This window comes from Xyrauchen texanus, chromosome 24 (genome assembly GCF_025860055.1).
Source record: "Xyrauchen texanus isolate HMW12.3.18 chromosome 24, RBS_HiC_50CHRs, whole genome shotgun sequence".
Taxonomy (NCBI): Eukaryota; Metazoa; Chordata; class Actinopteri; order Cypriniformes; family Catostomidae; genus Xyrauchen; species Xyrauchen texanus.
In genome coordinates, this window is record NC_068299.1 from 14989141 (window position 1) to 15005242 (window position 16102).

General features: G+C 35.5%; 1 protein-coding gene across 1 annotated transcript; it reads right to left on the reverse strand.

Annotated features, from left to right (window-relative positions):
• Positions 1–5690: 5690 nt before the first annotated feature.
• Positions 5691–14661, reverse strand: LOC127618018 (V-set and transmembrane domain-containing protein 4-like). Its single transcript, XM_052090233.1, has 8 exons — positions 14494–14661; positions 12312–12707; positions 8280–8333; positions 7667–7774; positions 7484–7517; positions 7264–7388; positions 7049–7113; positions 5691–6139 (listed from the first exon to the last, which is right to left on the reverse strand). Exons 1-8 carry the CDS (start codon positions 14543–14545, stop codon positions 5978–5980), a joined length of 996 nt encoding a protein of 331 aa, XP_051946193.1. The 5' UTR covers positions 14546–14661; the 3' UTR covers positions 5691–5977.
• Positions 14662–16102: the final 1441 nt, after the last annotated feature.

Here is a 16102-nt window from a genome sequence, read left to right on the forward strand (position 1 = left end):
CTTGACATGATTAAGTTTCAGTGTACTGATATTTTCCAAATATCGGTTTGTTTACTGGCTGCGTAACTGTTTGTCATGTCGTCTTATTATAAATGAAATATAAAATCTGTAGTTACTAATAACTGGATTAAAAAGAAAATGTTTTCAGTTATGGCTGTGGCATTCCATTGCCAAAAGAAAACTTGTTTTTTTTAAATGACATTACTCTGTGCTAAGGGTGGGTGATATACCAGTTGCAGTGTTGCCAGATCTCACAAACCAAACTAAGCAATCCAATATTTTCCTGTGTGGAAGGATCAGCAAAAACAAGCATAGAAGTATAACTATATAAAATAATTAGCTATACTTTTCATTACATATATTGCCAAAAACAGTTAAACTATTTCAAATAAACAAATCATTTATCTCAGTGACTATAGATGTAGCCTGTTTACATGCACACAATACAGTATGTTCATAACCCCCACAAATTACCTTATTCAAACAATCTGAATACTCAAGAAACCCGTGTTTACTTGCAACACATAAACATGCATGTGCTCAACACTTGCACAACTGGGTTAGCCGATAAGAACATGTTTACTTGCAATTCAAAATCAGGGTAATGGGCAATAATGCTTAAACTGTTTATGAATTTACCCCGATGATGTAAAGCTGTTTAAAGCATGTACATGGCCACAAATGTTGTCGGCTTATTAAAGGAATATTCAGGGTTCAATACAAGTTAAGCTTGATCAGCGACATTTGTGGCATAATGTTAATTACCATCAAATTGACAATGTGTCAACGCGAAATCCTGTAAACTTTACAGCTCAAATAATACGTGAGTTTTATTTAAAAATTGTAAGCTTCCAATTTCTAAACCCTCCAGAAAATTACCCCATTCACTTCTATTGTATAGTGCTTCACTTTAACCTCTATCTTTGCTTCTTTTCATTTTTTAAAAAGAGAGGGACAAGTCAAAATAAATTTTATGGTAATCAACATTATGCCAACATATTGTTGATTGAGCTTAACTTGTATAGAACCCAAAAACATTCCTTTAAGCATAATCGTTGTAAGCGTGTGCATGTAAATGCGCTCCCTGAAAAAACGGGATATGTTTCATTTAAACCGGGAACTAAAGACATGTTTAGGATTTTGCAACTTTAAAAACTAAAATTCTGGCATTTATGTAACAATATTTCAACTAAGCTCAAAATAATTTATATAATAGATGCATTTTCTCAGACCTTTGGATCCCACTGTATATCCCACTGTAGGCTGTCAGGACCTGTTGCACAAATTATACCTGCCAAAAGAAAAATAAAACTTCTTCCTCTCTTTAGTTATCCAGACATGTTCACTGTGAACTAAGGGCCTCTTCGGCACATGAGTGGGGATGTCTCTGGCTCTCTCAAACAGGCAGAGTGCTGAGAAAAATGCAGACATGAGCAGTGATTACTAGGTGCTCCCACCAGGCCACGCTCCTCTTGTCTCTCTGGGGAAGAGGGATAATTGTAGCTCCCCTCCAACCTTTGGAGACTGCCTTCTCCTAATAGCCGTCATTAAGCAGCATGAATAATCCATCGGTGGGGGCCATGCCATAAAGAAAACGGGGATGAGAATCTGAGAACTATAAGGTTATATCTCCACTGTGCTCTGTTGTGTATAGTGTGATGTACATGGGTGTAATATTCTCACTCTCTTACTGAGAAAGATGAAGAAATATTTATGTACAAAGTCAACTCAATTCTATTATTGCCTCAATTCACTGCTGTAAGATTTTTGATCTAACCTTTCAGTTTTGGAAAAAATGTCAATAAAACTTTTTGTTTGTGTCCAAAAATACCCGGTAGAGTGCAGTAGATATACAGCACCTCCCTTATGATTATTAACTTGAACACTGCCATAGGCTTGTTTTTCACACTAAACACAAGCTCTTTAAAATAGCTTTTCATCTGGAAAGAGCACGGCCTACTGGATATGTCAGTCGTGGTACAGTAGTTGTAAAGTAATCCCTCATTGTGAGGACAAAAACATTGTATCTGTTTGAAACACATAAAGAGTCATGGTTTTTATTCAAACATTTTTTTATTTCAGAATATACATTTCTGTCTGGCAGATGAAAAATTAGCAAAAAACACCGTAGACTTCCATTGAAAAGGTCCCAACACATCTTGGAATCAGGATGTCATATAGACTTGGAGATGGTCTAAATAAAACGATGGTAAATACTAATTGCACCCTGGTACAAATAGCTTCAGATACTATTTGCACCCACATTTAAATACTAACATACAGATACCCTAGTAACTGGGCCAATTTGGTTGCTTAGGAGACCTGACTGGAACCACTCCGCACACCCTGGATTTGAACTTGCGACTCCAGGGTGTGCTGAGTGACTCCAGCCAGGTCTCCTAAGCTACCAAATTGGCCCGGTTACTAGGGAGGGTAGAGTCACATGGGGTAACCTCCTCATGGTCTTGATTAGGGGTTCTCGCTCTTAATGGGGAGCGTGGTAATTTGTGCATAGCTCGCGGAGAGTAGCATGAGCCGCCACATGCTGGGAGTCTCTGCGGTGTCGTGCACAGCAAGCCACATGATAAGATGCATGGATTGACTCTCTTAGAATCGGAGGCAACTGAGACTTGTCCTCCACCACCCAAATTGAGGTGAGTAACCATGTCACCAAGAGGACCTACTAAGTAGTGGGATTTGGGCATTCCAAATTGGGTAAAAATACCAAAAAATAAAACATTAATTCTAACATACAGTAAATGGGCATCACTACAGTGTGTTTACTGTGTTTATTTAGAGTCCCACAGACAAACTACATTAACCCCTAAACCTAACCTTAATCTTACCGTAGAAAAAATAACCTTGGTTTTACTACAGTAACCATGGTTTCACGCGGGATCAAGTGCAATCGACAGGGCCAGCCTCTGGATAAAACCCTTCTCTGCACTCCTCGACATTCACACTGGCCAAATCACTGCGATGAAATCAATATCTATTTTATCTATTATTTTAAGTAGTATTAAAGGAAATATTAAGAGTGAAATAGGAAATCGGATGGGAAAAATAGTGAGGCAAAACCACAGTCGCCAGGACAACAGTACACACCAATTAGTTTGTTATACAGTATATTTCTGTAGTTCCACCAGGCTGTTATGGTGCAAATAGCTGCCCTGTGTGGCAGATGCTATTTACATAAGGGTGCAAATAGACACTCTGAAAAAGATAAGCCAAAGGGTTTGAAACAACATGATGGTGAGTAAATAATGACAGAATTTTCATTTTTGGGGGTGCACTTTTTCTTTACAAGCTGCAACTCTGGGAAAAATGTAAGGTTTTTGCTGATGAGCAGCTGCTTTATATTTAGCCGAGAGTGTTGTTCAAAACAACTGAATTGAGAGCAGATGAATTGAGAGCTCTGCTTCTGATGGCTTTTCACTATTTGTGGTACACTCTGTGATTGATCTCTCTCTCTGTCTCTCTCTTAAGAATAGCTAACATTCTCTCTTTGTTCTAGGTTTTATAACTGCAGCATCTGCACATAGCTCCATACAAAAGAGCAAAGAGGCCTCTCTCTGGGAAGATCTGGAACAGCAGAAATAATGCTAAACTACTGCAGCCTGGGCACTCCTGCAGAGTAAAAACTAACAAGGACAGCAGAAGGTCACCATAAGTATAGATGAGACTAAAGGCACATGCTTTGATGGAAAGCATAGCTGCGTGTTTATGTTCAATGCTGATGTTTCAGAGCTGGGGCGAAAGGGAAACTGTATCTCCCTCGCCATCTCTCACTACCTCTCCTTGACTACTGAGGAGGCCTCACTGCCATCTTCACACTGCATCTGCTCATTAATATGCACTGTGACCACAATGAAGAAGGGAAGAGTCGCTCTCTTTAACCTTTGTGCATGCGGCTAATTGTGCTTAGTATAGGCGCTTAATAGACTGGAAAATAATCACCCTATATCTCATGGAGAGAGGCAAATGACCTTCTCAAAAGACAATAGCCATCTCAATTTTAATACGTCGGTGGTTTTATGATATTAAATGTCAAACTATTTGGCGTTCTCTGAATAATTAAATCAAATAAATGGTAGCACCTAGGCAGAACCATCTAGTAGCCTAACCCAATTAATGCACTGTAAAGCTAATTATTAAGTATGATTACAATTAGTGTGATTTTAATAAATGTAACCATTAAAGGGTTCATCACAGTCACTGCTCTTAGTTGTGTGTGGGTGAAATGGGAGAGAGCAAGCGAGAGAGACTTCTAAACACAAGAATGGACAATGGGAGACAACAGGAGGAATTGAACACTCATGATGTACCCGAGCTCTTATCATGTCAGTGCTTTTGTGCTTGTGCTTATAATAGCTATAGCTCTAATCTCAGTTTGTCCAAACCTTATTATGTAGTAGCAGAATTTCCAAATCTGTTTAAAAAATTAAATTATATCTAATATTCATTAAATATGTAGGTAAAAGCCACACGTAACAATAGCTAACACACTGAACAGCTTCACAACAATAAAATATGTATATCAACAGTCAGAGCTTGCTAAAGTCACACAAAATGATTACGATTAGTTGGCACAATAGCTGACACTTTCGGAATATTCAACCTGTATAATATTTTTCTTAATTCCCAACATGTATACTGAAAAAAAAAGAAAAAAAGATGAAATCCCATGAAAGTATACATTTTTATTTGTGTCAAAATGTTTTAAGTGTAGCAAAAATGCAACTCTGGGCATCAAACCTTGTGGTTTCTATGTTCACACAATTGAGTAAATTAAAGGATAACAATTCTCAGCTAGTTTCTGTGCTGTTCTGTCAAAAAAAAAACACAAAAAAAAAAAACCTTTGTTTTATGGTATTCAAACTTCCTTAAATATGCTACATTAAAATACATAGAGATGAATATTTCATTATTTTGATTTTACCAAAAAATAGTCCTCATTAGTTTAGAATAGTCAAATTTCTTAACCGTACATGAACATATCCTTACAGCTTGTAATAATTATTTGTTCTTGTTTGTTGAATTGTGAATTCAAAACTTCCTCAATATCTAAAAAAACAAAATAAAATTTTCCACCCTAAATGTCAAGTGTTGCAATGTTGCAAATGTTCCTAAAATATGCCCAAAAACAAATGATGCATAAATAATGCAATTTTTATAATCAGTGGCTTACTAAAAATGCTTTCAAGAAGAAGATTTTTTTTTTTTTGCTTTATTTATTTTTTTCATTTATATCAATGCTTGGGTCTCTGAGGGTAAAATATTCCTCAACATGCTGCTGAGTAATAATGACTGCAATCTTTTGCTCTTATCATCCTCAACATTTAGAGGATTAAACTTTATTTCAACATAGCAAAGAAATACAATTGTTACATACATTACAAATATGCATAATCAATTTATGCATGTTTGGGGTTAAATACAACAGTAATGCAACCCCCAGGAGTTTTGTTGAGAAAAGGAAGCTCTCAAATGTCTACAATTATAAATGGGTCCAAATACAGTGGGGTTCTAGAGTAAAAACAAGTCCACTAGTGAAAAGTTCTTCTAATTTGTATATTTCTAATTAAATACTCTTCTATTAATAATATATATATATATATATATATATATATATATATATATATATATATATATATATATATATATATATATATATATATATATATATCTCATTTATTTAAATCAGCATAACAATTTCAGTGAGAACTTACAAAAAATTCATTTATTAATTTTAATAACCTAAAACGTTTCGTTTATTTTCCAGGTTAAAATCAGATTTTGAATGTCACATTTCCAACATGGACTCAAAATTTTGAACCCCACTGTAGATGCTGCTGTTTTTTTGCAGATTTCATACTAGTATACTGTAGGTGAAATACCAGAACATCAGTATTTAGGTGCAAAATATTTTCAACAAATCTCATAAATAATTTTGGTATGAAACTCATAAAATACATATTTACACTTGCTTCTCCACAAAGAGTATTTGGGCATATACAGTTCCTGTGCAGTGTGTTTGGGACTCAAGCTGTGCACATCCATTTGACTCACTTTTCAGCTCAGGCTTTGGTTTAAACAGCTCCAGCTCTGCGTATGTCAGGCTGTCCTCTGCCACCCTTGGCTTAAGGACAAGAAGAGAACAGGGCGTTTTAAATATTTAGAGATTACAGTATGTGGTCAGAGGTCTGAAAAAAGAATTGTGGGATTTGCTGGGGAATGTGGGGTCAGAACAACATGAAATTATATGTGTATTTTAGGATTGCCTTCGACTGAGTATGTCTAAATGTTTCTGCAGACTTATCATGTCGAGCTAAAGAGAATGCAGACCATCCATCGGTCAAACACATTAATGTCCTCAGAATTCATGATCAGTAGCGGAATCGTATTCAGTACATATTATGAAAGTACAGGAATTCGGATGCAGCACTTGTCATCAAAGCCAGTAATGCAGCTCAGGTGCAGTTTGACCAACCAGATTACAACTTGATTTCATGGCAAATGACTGTTTCATGTTTTCTCTGATTTCTCTCTCTCTCTCTCTCTCTCTCTCTCTCTCTCTCTCTCTCTCTCTCTCTCTCTCTCTCTCTCTCTTCATCTTTTCTGCCTTTCTGTAATGATTTCCCAGGAAACTAATCTAATAAGAATCAAGCATGTTAAATAAATTATTGTGCTTAAGAACAAAGCAATAATATTAAATAAAACAATAAGAGCCATAAATGGAGTAAGGTATAATAATAACAGAAATCTCTATGAGAAAGCTACATTATTTCCCTCTTGCGCGTTTCTAGCCTATGATAATTCAATTGAGAGGCAAGAAAGCGCATTGTTAGATGCAAATATTATAAAATTGTGAATACAACTATTACACATACAAAATTAATTGGAAAGCATGTCGATTAGCCAGATTTATGTTTAACACAATGATGAAACCATATCAATATAATTTAATCTGTTCAAAATGTAATGTTTTAGCAAGAAACTAAATAATGTTCTGATGCAAAGTGAGTCCAATATGAGTAAGCTTTCTTACCATTTGTGTCTTTGTAGTTTGTGCCTTTAAAAGTTTGGTTCTGCGTGGTTTCCTTGGTACAGGTGCTAGACAGCAAAACAGAGAACCCATTATGACACAAAATTAATAAAGAAAAAAATAGCTTTTTTATGGTTTACTTTTCAATATATTGGCAACACAAGACGTTGTTGACTTGGCACATTAATGTAGGTTTTGAAAGGTATCCAGTCGGTTACCTTTAGCTGGTATCTGTGGTGGTGGCTGTGGTTCAGTAATGTCTCTGAACTGTGATTTGTGTCTTTTCTCCTTTCTGTGCATTCGAGGAGAAGAGCTGGCCACACTGGTTACGGTTTCTCCTGAGCTGGATATATAAAAAAACAGATATTTGATAATCAGTTTGAAATGTAATCAAATTTTGCATACCATTAAAGCAGTGATATTATTACATTTCTTTACCTGTTTTCTGGGCACTTCACCAGGTAATAACTGGCTAGATGGAGATAGAATTGAACAAGCAAAATAATAATTATACATTCAAATAATATACATTTTTGCTGTGATGATATTTTGTTTTTAAAGTAGTATTAAGTAAATGTTGGACTACAGAATAATTTGGACTCTAGAACAAACGCTCATCACCTTGTAGTCTTTGTTTGTGCTGAAGGTGCTGACATGTGATAGTCGTGGCAAAGATGAGCATACAGACCAGCCCGATGGAGCAGATGAGCACAGCACACAGGTGCAAATCTGAGAGAGGGACAAGCAAAACAGGAAAAAATTATTCTCTAAAAACATAGAAAAGGTATTTAAAACAGTCTTGGAGTAATTTGTTCTTTCTCTCTTTTAGAGTTGGAACAAGTTGAATGTAAAACTACACATTCTATTTAATTTGTATTGGACAAATCCATGTACTCTCTGACCGTTAACTTTTTCTTAATTTTTTTTATAATGTAGTGAAACATTTGCGATGTGTCAGAACTAAAGGAACAATTTGTATTACAATAAATGCTCTGGCAGAGTGCATCAGGGAAATAAATTGTGAGAACACTTGGTTTACATTTTGTTGAATTTGGTTTGGTATTTCTCCATCAACAGGGAGGAGATAAGTCAAAAGCCAAAAGCTGTATAACACTGATCCAATCCAGCACATAAAAAATTGTCTTTATCAGTGACAGAAACCATGCTCCAGACTGCAATGGACGACATGTTGACTAGTTTTATTAAAATATAAAATATAGAGGTAATAGCATACCTTCAAACATGCGCCATATGTCATCAGTTTTTCCTGTGCTTGGTATATGATGTACTGAAAACATTAAGATAGACACAAGAAAAGTAACATGAATTATAGTTTTTTTCTTCTTCTTTTTTTAAATAATACTTTTGAAGCATTGGAAAAGTAAATATCTGTTAATAGATTTCATGAGTTTGCATTGGCCAGCATTTTTTCCCTTCACTTGTTTTCTGTTTTATTGCAGTATTTTTTTCAGGGTGTCTTACTATTGAAACTGTTAACATTATGTTTTCAATTTATGTTGTATTCCTTGAAAAAAACAAAACAATTGTGAATTACAATAAACACCATTTTACAGTAAAAGTGTATTTGAATAGAAAAGTCCACCATTAAGCACGTTTTGTGTTTCTGATTTGTTTATTGTGCTAGAGTCAGTTTAAGCACTGTAGTTTATTGTAGTAGCTTTAATTTTAAATAAGACATACAAACAATTACCATCATTCATTTTGTAGTAACATACAAACATACTCTCACTAAGCTGTAATTTGACTTCTTTTTAAAATATTTAAAAAACATACAACAAATGCCAAGGTCATACTCATCTATATTATTTGCAATGGGCAAACTGGTTTTGGATTTTTGGATTTTGCATTGTTGTAAATTATGGAAATCTCTGTATGCTTAAATGCTTATATTGCAAGTTTACAATCTATGTTCGGGTAAAATTCCACACAATGATAACATTTATTCTCTTACATTGTTGCATATTTGGCTCATGGCTCAACCTGGTCATCTTTTATTCTGTTGAGATTTGTGCAAGATTGTGCTTGATGAGGCTTCAATAAGACCAGGCAAGGACACTTAGTGCAAGAGGAAATTGTGTTAAAGGCCTCTAAAAATACTTAACCTTTGACCCTAAAAAATAGGGCTTTAATAAATCTACATCACAGTAAGGTTCATAAACAGATATTAATGCATTACAGCAGCTTTGAGAAAGCAACGAACAGATTGGCTTTTACATGTTTAAATAAATTAAAGTTAATCTACTGTACGATTATTAATTACTGTAAATTGTTACCTGGGAAACTAAATTCTGCCTTTTCAGAATGTATGGAAATTAGCCAAGTTTTCTTTGCAGATTTTCTTTCTTTCATTATTTCTATCTTTATTTATGTATCTATTTACTAATTTGTTTATTTATTTAAATTTTAACACCAGGCTGCTTAGCGTTTTGTTTTTTAAACATTGGACAGGGAAAATTTCTATAGAAAATGTAAAGCAATAATAGTTTTTTTGCTTATACTATCTTAAAAGTGAAGTATGCAATATCAGCATCACTAGCATGAACAAATAGAATTGCAAACAATAATGATTGTTTTCAAACCGGTTTCCCAAACACTCCCACCCCATCTGCCAATGGTTGATAAAACAGAAAGCCCCGCCCCAAACTCACACCACTGTCTGGGCTGGTTTTTATGGCACCACAATGTTTACATTTTAGGATGGAATCAATCTACATGTCTGTAAAGTGATCCATGGAAAGGAGGAGGCGAGAACCGGCTTGAGAATATAAATAATAGTTTTAATTATAAACTTAAAAGACAACATAAACACACACATGACGGACATGTCCGTAAACGATCTCTCTCCCGCACGATCCTCTGCAGTCGACCTTTATCCCTCACGGAGGCTTAATTAGCCTAATACGGGACCGGGTGTGTATGATCACGACCCGGCCCCGCCCTCCGCCCTGCCACAATGTCTTACAACTGTCTGCAAATAAAGCTGGGATATAGGTGAAAGTATTATAACATCAAAAAAATGCACACATATTTTTAAAGATGACACAATTTACCAATGTTAATTGTCACTAGAAAAGTAAAAAGAACAATAGCTGCGTTCTACCTCACAGAAATAGAAATCCTTACTCCTACAGAAGCCTTCGACATATTACAGTTCTTATTGGCTTCCAGCACATTTTATCACCCTTCTATCCCTGTTCTGGTCCCTTTTGGAACTAGCCGTGTGCCTGCTCATGTGCACTTCATTAGCACAGTCTCTGTCTCAGACAACGACCCGGGCAGCTTCACTATGAGGCTTTGACTCTATCCACACCAGGTTACAGTTACACATCTGATCTACATTTTCTGTTTGAACTCAAAGCCATTCTATAAAACCCCAGTAAAACCGAGAGCTTCAGCACATTTTCTGATCTGCAGTAGGTCTGCAGAACATTGCACAAAACTGCTTTCTCAAAACGCAACAGTCAAATGGGTAGGGATAGTGTGTGTGTGTTTGAGTGCCGCTTTTGGAAAAGCATGAAGTCATTTGCTGGCTGACCTCAAGGCTATAGAGACGGCTGAAGTGGCTAACCCTGCTCTGTGATCTTGCTTTGGTGGTCTGTGTTGACATTTTGTTGCAACTTTCAGAAGACAAATTCCCCAGTCACGGTAGACCTATGGCCTCCATTTCCTTCCTTATTCCTTCTTGCATGTTTGTTCTCACTAGGTTTTTTTCTTTGTTTTTGTGTCTCAGAGTTGGGTAAACTGGGGTGTCTGTGGTTGTCTAACCTCTACAGTAATGTTGTATTATAACCCTCAAAACCACACTCTTTTATCTGTGAGATATTTGATGATGTTTCTCATCCAAAAATGTACCACTCGTAGATACACTATATACAGAATGTTCCAAACAAACAATTTTGCTGTAGAGTCATTGCCATTTACACAACCTAAACATACAAATAGTGCAGGAACCTAAATATTTTATATTTATTGTACAATATATATATAGTATATGTGTAAATTAGTCAAAAGATTTCATATTCATAATAATATTACCAAACTTTTAAATAAAAATGTAAATATAAAATGTAGTCAGTCCATTCATTTTAAGTCTGTTGCTTGCCCCCGGAGTAGAGACTGTAGGCATATATATATCTGCTCTGAGTGGTCGTGACGAATATTTTGTTGTTCTTTTTATTCTTGCGAGCCTCAGGCAATTGCCATTTATCAGGCAAATGATGAATCCCATGTCTGCTGAGGCATTTGAAACCTCTCGCTGTCCGAACACCATAGGAAAACTCATTATACGGCCAGAGTAAATGTTTTGAGTTGCATCCTTGCCAAGTTTCCTTGATCTGTCCCCACAGCATGTCCAGGCTGCTCTCATTAACAGCCTCATGGTTTGTTTGTATTGGCTCAATACGCATTTATAGTAGAAATGAAAGTTTACGCTTCATTTACATGTTGAATTTTATGGACCATGCAAAAACTATTTGAATTTGGGCTTTGAACAGTTTTCATGATGTAATGTTAGCATATGAATCTGATTCAGTCACTCTTTTGTGATGTTCTGAAAAGACAGAACATCCCCTCAGTGAAAGACGTTTAGAAAGATCTAACAATGTACTCTGTCTGCAATTGTGGAATTGGAGTTGACCCTGTACTGGATATACTGAAGGATTAGTGAACTAGAGGAAACAGCTGTTGTGTGGTTAGCCCTGACCGTGGCAAGACATCACTCTTCCACCCCATCTAACTCAAACACAGTGTTCCCTGGTGCTAGTGAGGGAACCCTAAACTGAACGGTTCACTCTACAATTAGATAGTCCAGATTGCTGATAAACATTAATAATACCAATTAAAGGCTTTCAAATTACGTGTTTAGTAAAGCACATTTATTGTGGGATCAAACAAACTGTTTAGTTTGCATTTCCAAAACCCACAAAAGAATTACTGTAGCATTTGCATGCAGTCATACCTCAAATGTGCGGTTTATAAAAGAAATTTTGCTAAATTAAATACACAAAGGATATGAGTTTATATGCTTGACGAATCTGACAATCGATGTAGTACTTCTGTATTAACTTGTTAGCAACACGATTTTAAAAACTTCAAAATTCAATTTTGAGGTATGGCTGTGTGTGTGTAATTTATGTTGCAGAACAAAACATTCCTCTGAGTTTCACTTGAAATTACATAATGACTGAAAAGTTCTATTAGAATCAACAGCATTCTTTGTGTGCAATTAGACAATCACCACAGTTACCTCGTAATTCCATGCTCCCTGTTCCATTCGACGAGGCCCTCCACTTATTTCTGTGCTTTCGTATTTCCTGCACTTTACAGGTGTAGTTGCCCCCGTCCTCTGCAGACACATTCAGGATCAACAGACGATAGATCTGTCCGTCCATCTCTTCCCAGAGAAGGAACTTGGTCTGGGAAAAGTGCTTGCTGTAGTTGCCGTAATACTTGGCTTTCTTCATGCCCATCCTGACAACGAGGTGCTCATCTTCATGGTTGGGTAGGTAGTGCCAGCGGAGCACCAGGGCACTGCTGCTCCTTTTCTTCTGAGACACCAAGCAGGACAAAGTGATGTTGTCTCCTTCCATACACATGCTAACTGGCCCAGGGGTGACGGTCACATTTAAAGCATCACTCAGTTCTGAGAAAAAGTACAAAGAATAAATAGCAAGCTTATAAATTGTACGTTTAAATGGACTGTTTGTACAGGTGTACAATATATGATGGACAATATTTGATTCTGTGATATTGACTTTAACTCTTATTTAAGGAACTCATTACCATCTCTAAAAATAGAGAAAACCAGAAAAAGACAGACATGTACAAAAATGTCAAATTAATCCTCTTTATAATTAATAAAAATAAATATGATTTATTTCAGCATATGTCTGACTGCATGCAAGTTACTGTTATTATATTATCAATGTTTACGGCACTCTGGAATACTTCAATCTGATTGGTCATTTGCTGCATTTTGTGGTCATATACTTATATAATGACCATTAAACTATATTATTGTTCAAATTTGTCCTTAGAAACCAATTTCCTTCATAGTTGTACTAGTTTCATGTCTCTCGTATTACTCCATGGTCTCTTCCTTGTTGTGGACCTGATGTTCCAATATAATATAATATAATATAATATAATATAATATAATATAATATAATATAATATAATATAATATAATATAATATAATATAACATAATATGATGTCCAACTGACAGTATATTATCCATTACTTGGAGTTGGACAATGCTTAGTTAGAATACTAAATAGTACTGTTATCTCAAAAAGGATAATTGGGTAACACTTTACAATAAGGTTCCATTTCTTAACTTTAATGTTTCATGGAATGTTAGGTATCATGAACAAATAATGAACAATATATTTTTACAGCATTTATTAATCTTTAATGTTAGTTAATAAAAAATACATCTGTTCATTGTTAGTTCATGTTAGTGCATTAACTAATGTTAACTAATAAACTTTTGATTTAAAAAATGTTCATGTTAATATTGTATGTTAAAATGAAAATTAACCAAGACTATTAAATTATATAAAAGTATTGTTCATTGTCCACTCACATTAATTAATGTTGTTAACTAATGTTAACAAATGGAACCTTATGTGGAACTTATAGTGATTATATCTGAAGTTCAGTATAAATATCTAATCTTGAGGTGAGACAGTCTCTCTCTCTCTTAATCAAAAAGTACCAGCTTTGGAAAAATAATTTTTCCCTGAACACACACGCACGCACACACGCACGCACATACACACACACAGGTGGAACACATTTGTCTGCCTTCATGAACCAGAGTCTAGTGCAGAGAACACCACAAGAACATTGTATCCAGCTGGTAAAAGTATCCGTCGTGTATATGGTTTGTGCCAATTACTAGAGTCCTCAGGGGTCAACCAGGACTGTGTTTTCAACCCATGACCCACATCACAAGCCACAACAGATCTGGACATAAACAAAAAGTACCAAAACAATACTGAATAAAATATTTATATTGGGTCACCCTAAAGTACTAGTTCTTAAACTCTGACACACACCAAAACTTTGGCTATTCACTTAGTTATTTGACTATAGCTCAGAACTCACCAGAACAGTAAATTCAGACATATTTTGCTACAGAAGAAATGCATAACTAAATATAAAGTGTATATATAGAGTAAACAGAGGTTGCATAAAAACTAAACTTGGAAAAGTACAAAGGTTTTGCTAGTTTTGCATGCATAATGAGTTTATGTAGTTTATCATAAATTGTGCAATTACATGTGTGACAAACTTGGAGCCGCTGTCTAACAAATTTTGATAATCTCACCATTACCCCACTAATCACATGCCCCTGACAGCTACTTTGCACATTGTTCTTTCTTTTGAATATTAAAAGGCCAACATATAAACAGTCAGTCTTACCTCCAATAAAAGCCCTAGTCAGGAGAACTATCACGACTGTGGAGAGTTTCATAGTGTAGACCCGTAGGCTCCATAAACTCAACTAAACGTAAAGAAAAGAAAGGAGAAATCCCTGGGATTTTCTCTCCTTTTATTTTCCTTTCTCCCTTTCACAGTGTGTGTGTGTGTGTAATATGAAACAGTGCATGCTCTGTTCCCAGTTAGAAACACCCCTCTTTCTTTTTTCACCCTCTCTTTTTCTTTCTCTATCCCATAATCACCCTCCCTTCCAGTGCAAAGTACGTAGGAAATGTCATTTCCTGAGAGAAACCTTTGGAAGCAGCACAAATTTCCAGCTGGACCTACAGCATACAAAAGTAGGAGCAGCGGCCAGGTCTTAGCGGGGGGTTACTTACTCAGCTTTGATAATGAGTGAGGATGGTAACGTCTAACAAAGTCTCTCTGTTCAAGGAACCCTGAGATTTAGTGTTGTTACAAACCTGCATGACTTTTTTTCTTCTTTGATGGAATACAAATGGAGATGTTTGGCACAAATTTGCACAGTCACCATTTTACTTTCAATTCATCTTTGTCCCATGCAATGAAAGCAATGTTTGACTGAGGTTGTCATTCTGCCTAAACTCCTTTTATGTTGTATGGAAGAACGTTAACAATTTTTCAGACCTTATTCAGTTTTAATGCAGAACACCTCTCAAATCTAGATTATGGGAAATTTGTCCACTGTCTGGACTTTTCTGTTTTCTGTGTACAGTGTTTGTCCACCCTCCTCAGTGCTTTGAAGCAGAATGGTTTATTGGGTAGAGTAATGTGCTGAGCTACTGGTTTCTCTGACTGAGGATCGCTGCCAAGAGGAGTTCAGTTACACAATATGCTTATATACTGTATAGCAACCAAATATAGGACAACAACTTTAAATGTGCCTTGCCAGTGCAATACTTCAGCTTTTTCATGTAACTCTTTATTGTTTGTTAAAAAAGTGAGTTGCACATCAGATAAAAATAAAAAGTAGAAGCATACAGTAGGCTATATTGGAAGTTATAATATAATATAATATAATATAATATAATATAATAGTTTTTAATAGGACTGATGTGATTCTTCAGTATTTATTAGGTGTGATATTCTTTGTAAAAATGTCGGTAGCACTTTATTTTACAGTACTGTTCTACATTTACGTACAATATAATTACAACAGTAATTACAAAGTACTAACCCTAAACCTAATTCCAACTCTAATCTAAACCCATATTAAGTATGTGTAGTTCCCTAATATTTCTCAATACATTCTTAAGTAAACTGTAAGTATACAGAAAGTACACGTACTGTAAAATAAAGTGCAACCAAAATATCTTACCATTGGACAGTCCGATTTGGAAAACAAGTCAAGAAAAAGATGTTAAAAATCCCAATTATTATTTCTGGTACATTTGTCTGAAAAATGGTCAAGTCAAGCACATTGCACTGTGGAATACAGTAGTGCACTGTTACTTATTGTAATTTAGTAGATCATCCCAGTATTCCTTGTATACAGACTATTTGTGCAAAAAGTATACAGTATATGTTATATATTTCAGAAATAGTGAGTATTATGCTAGTATGCTATTCTGGA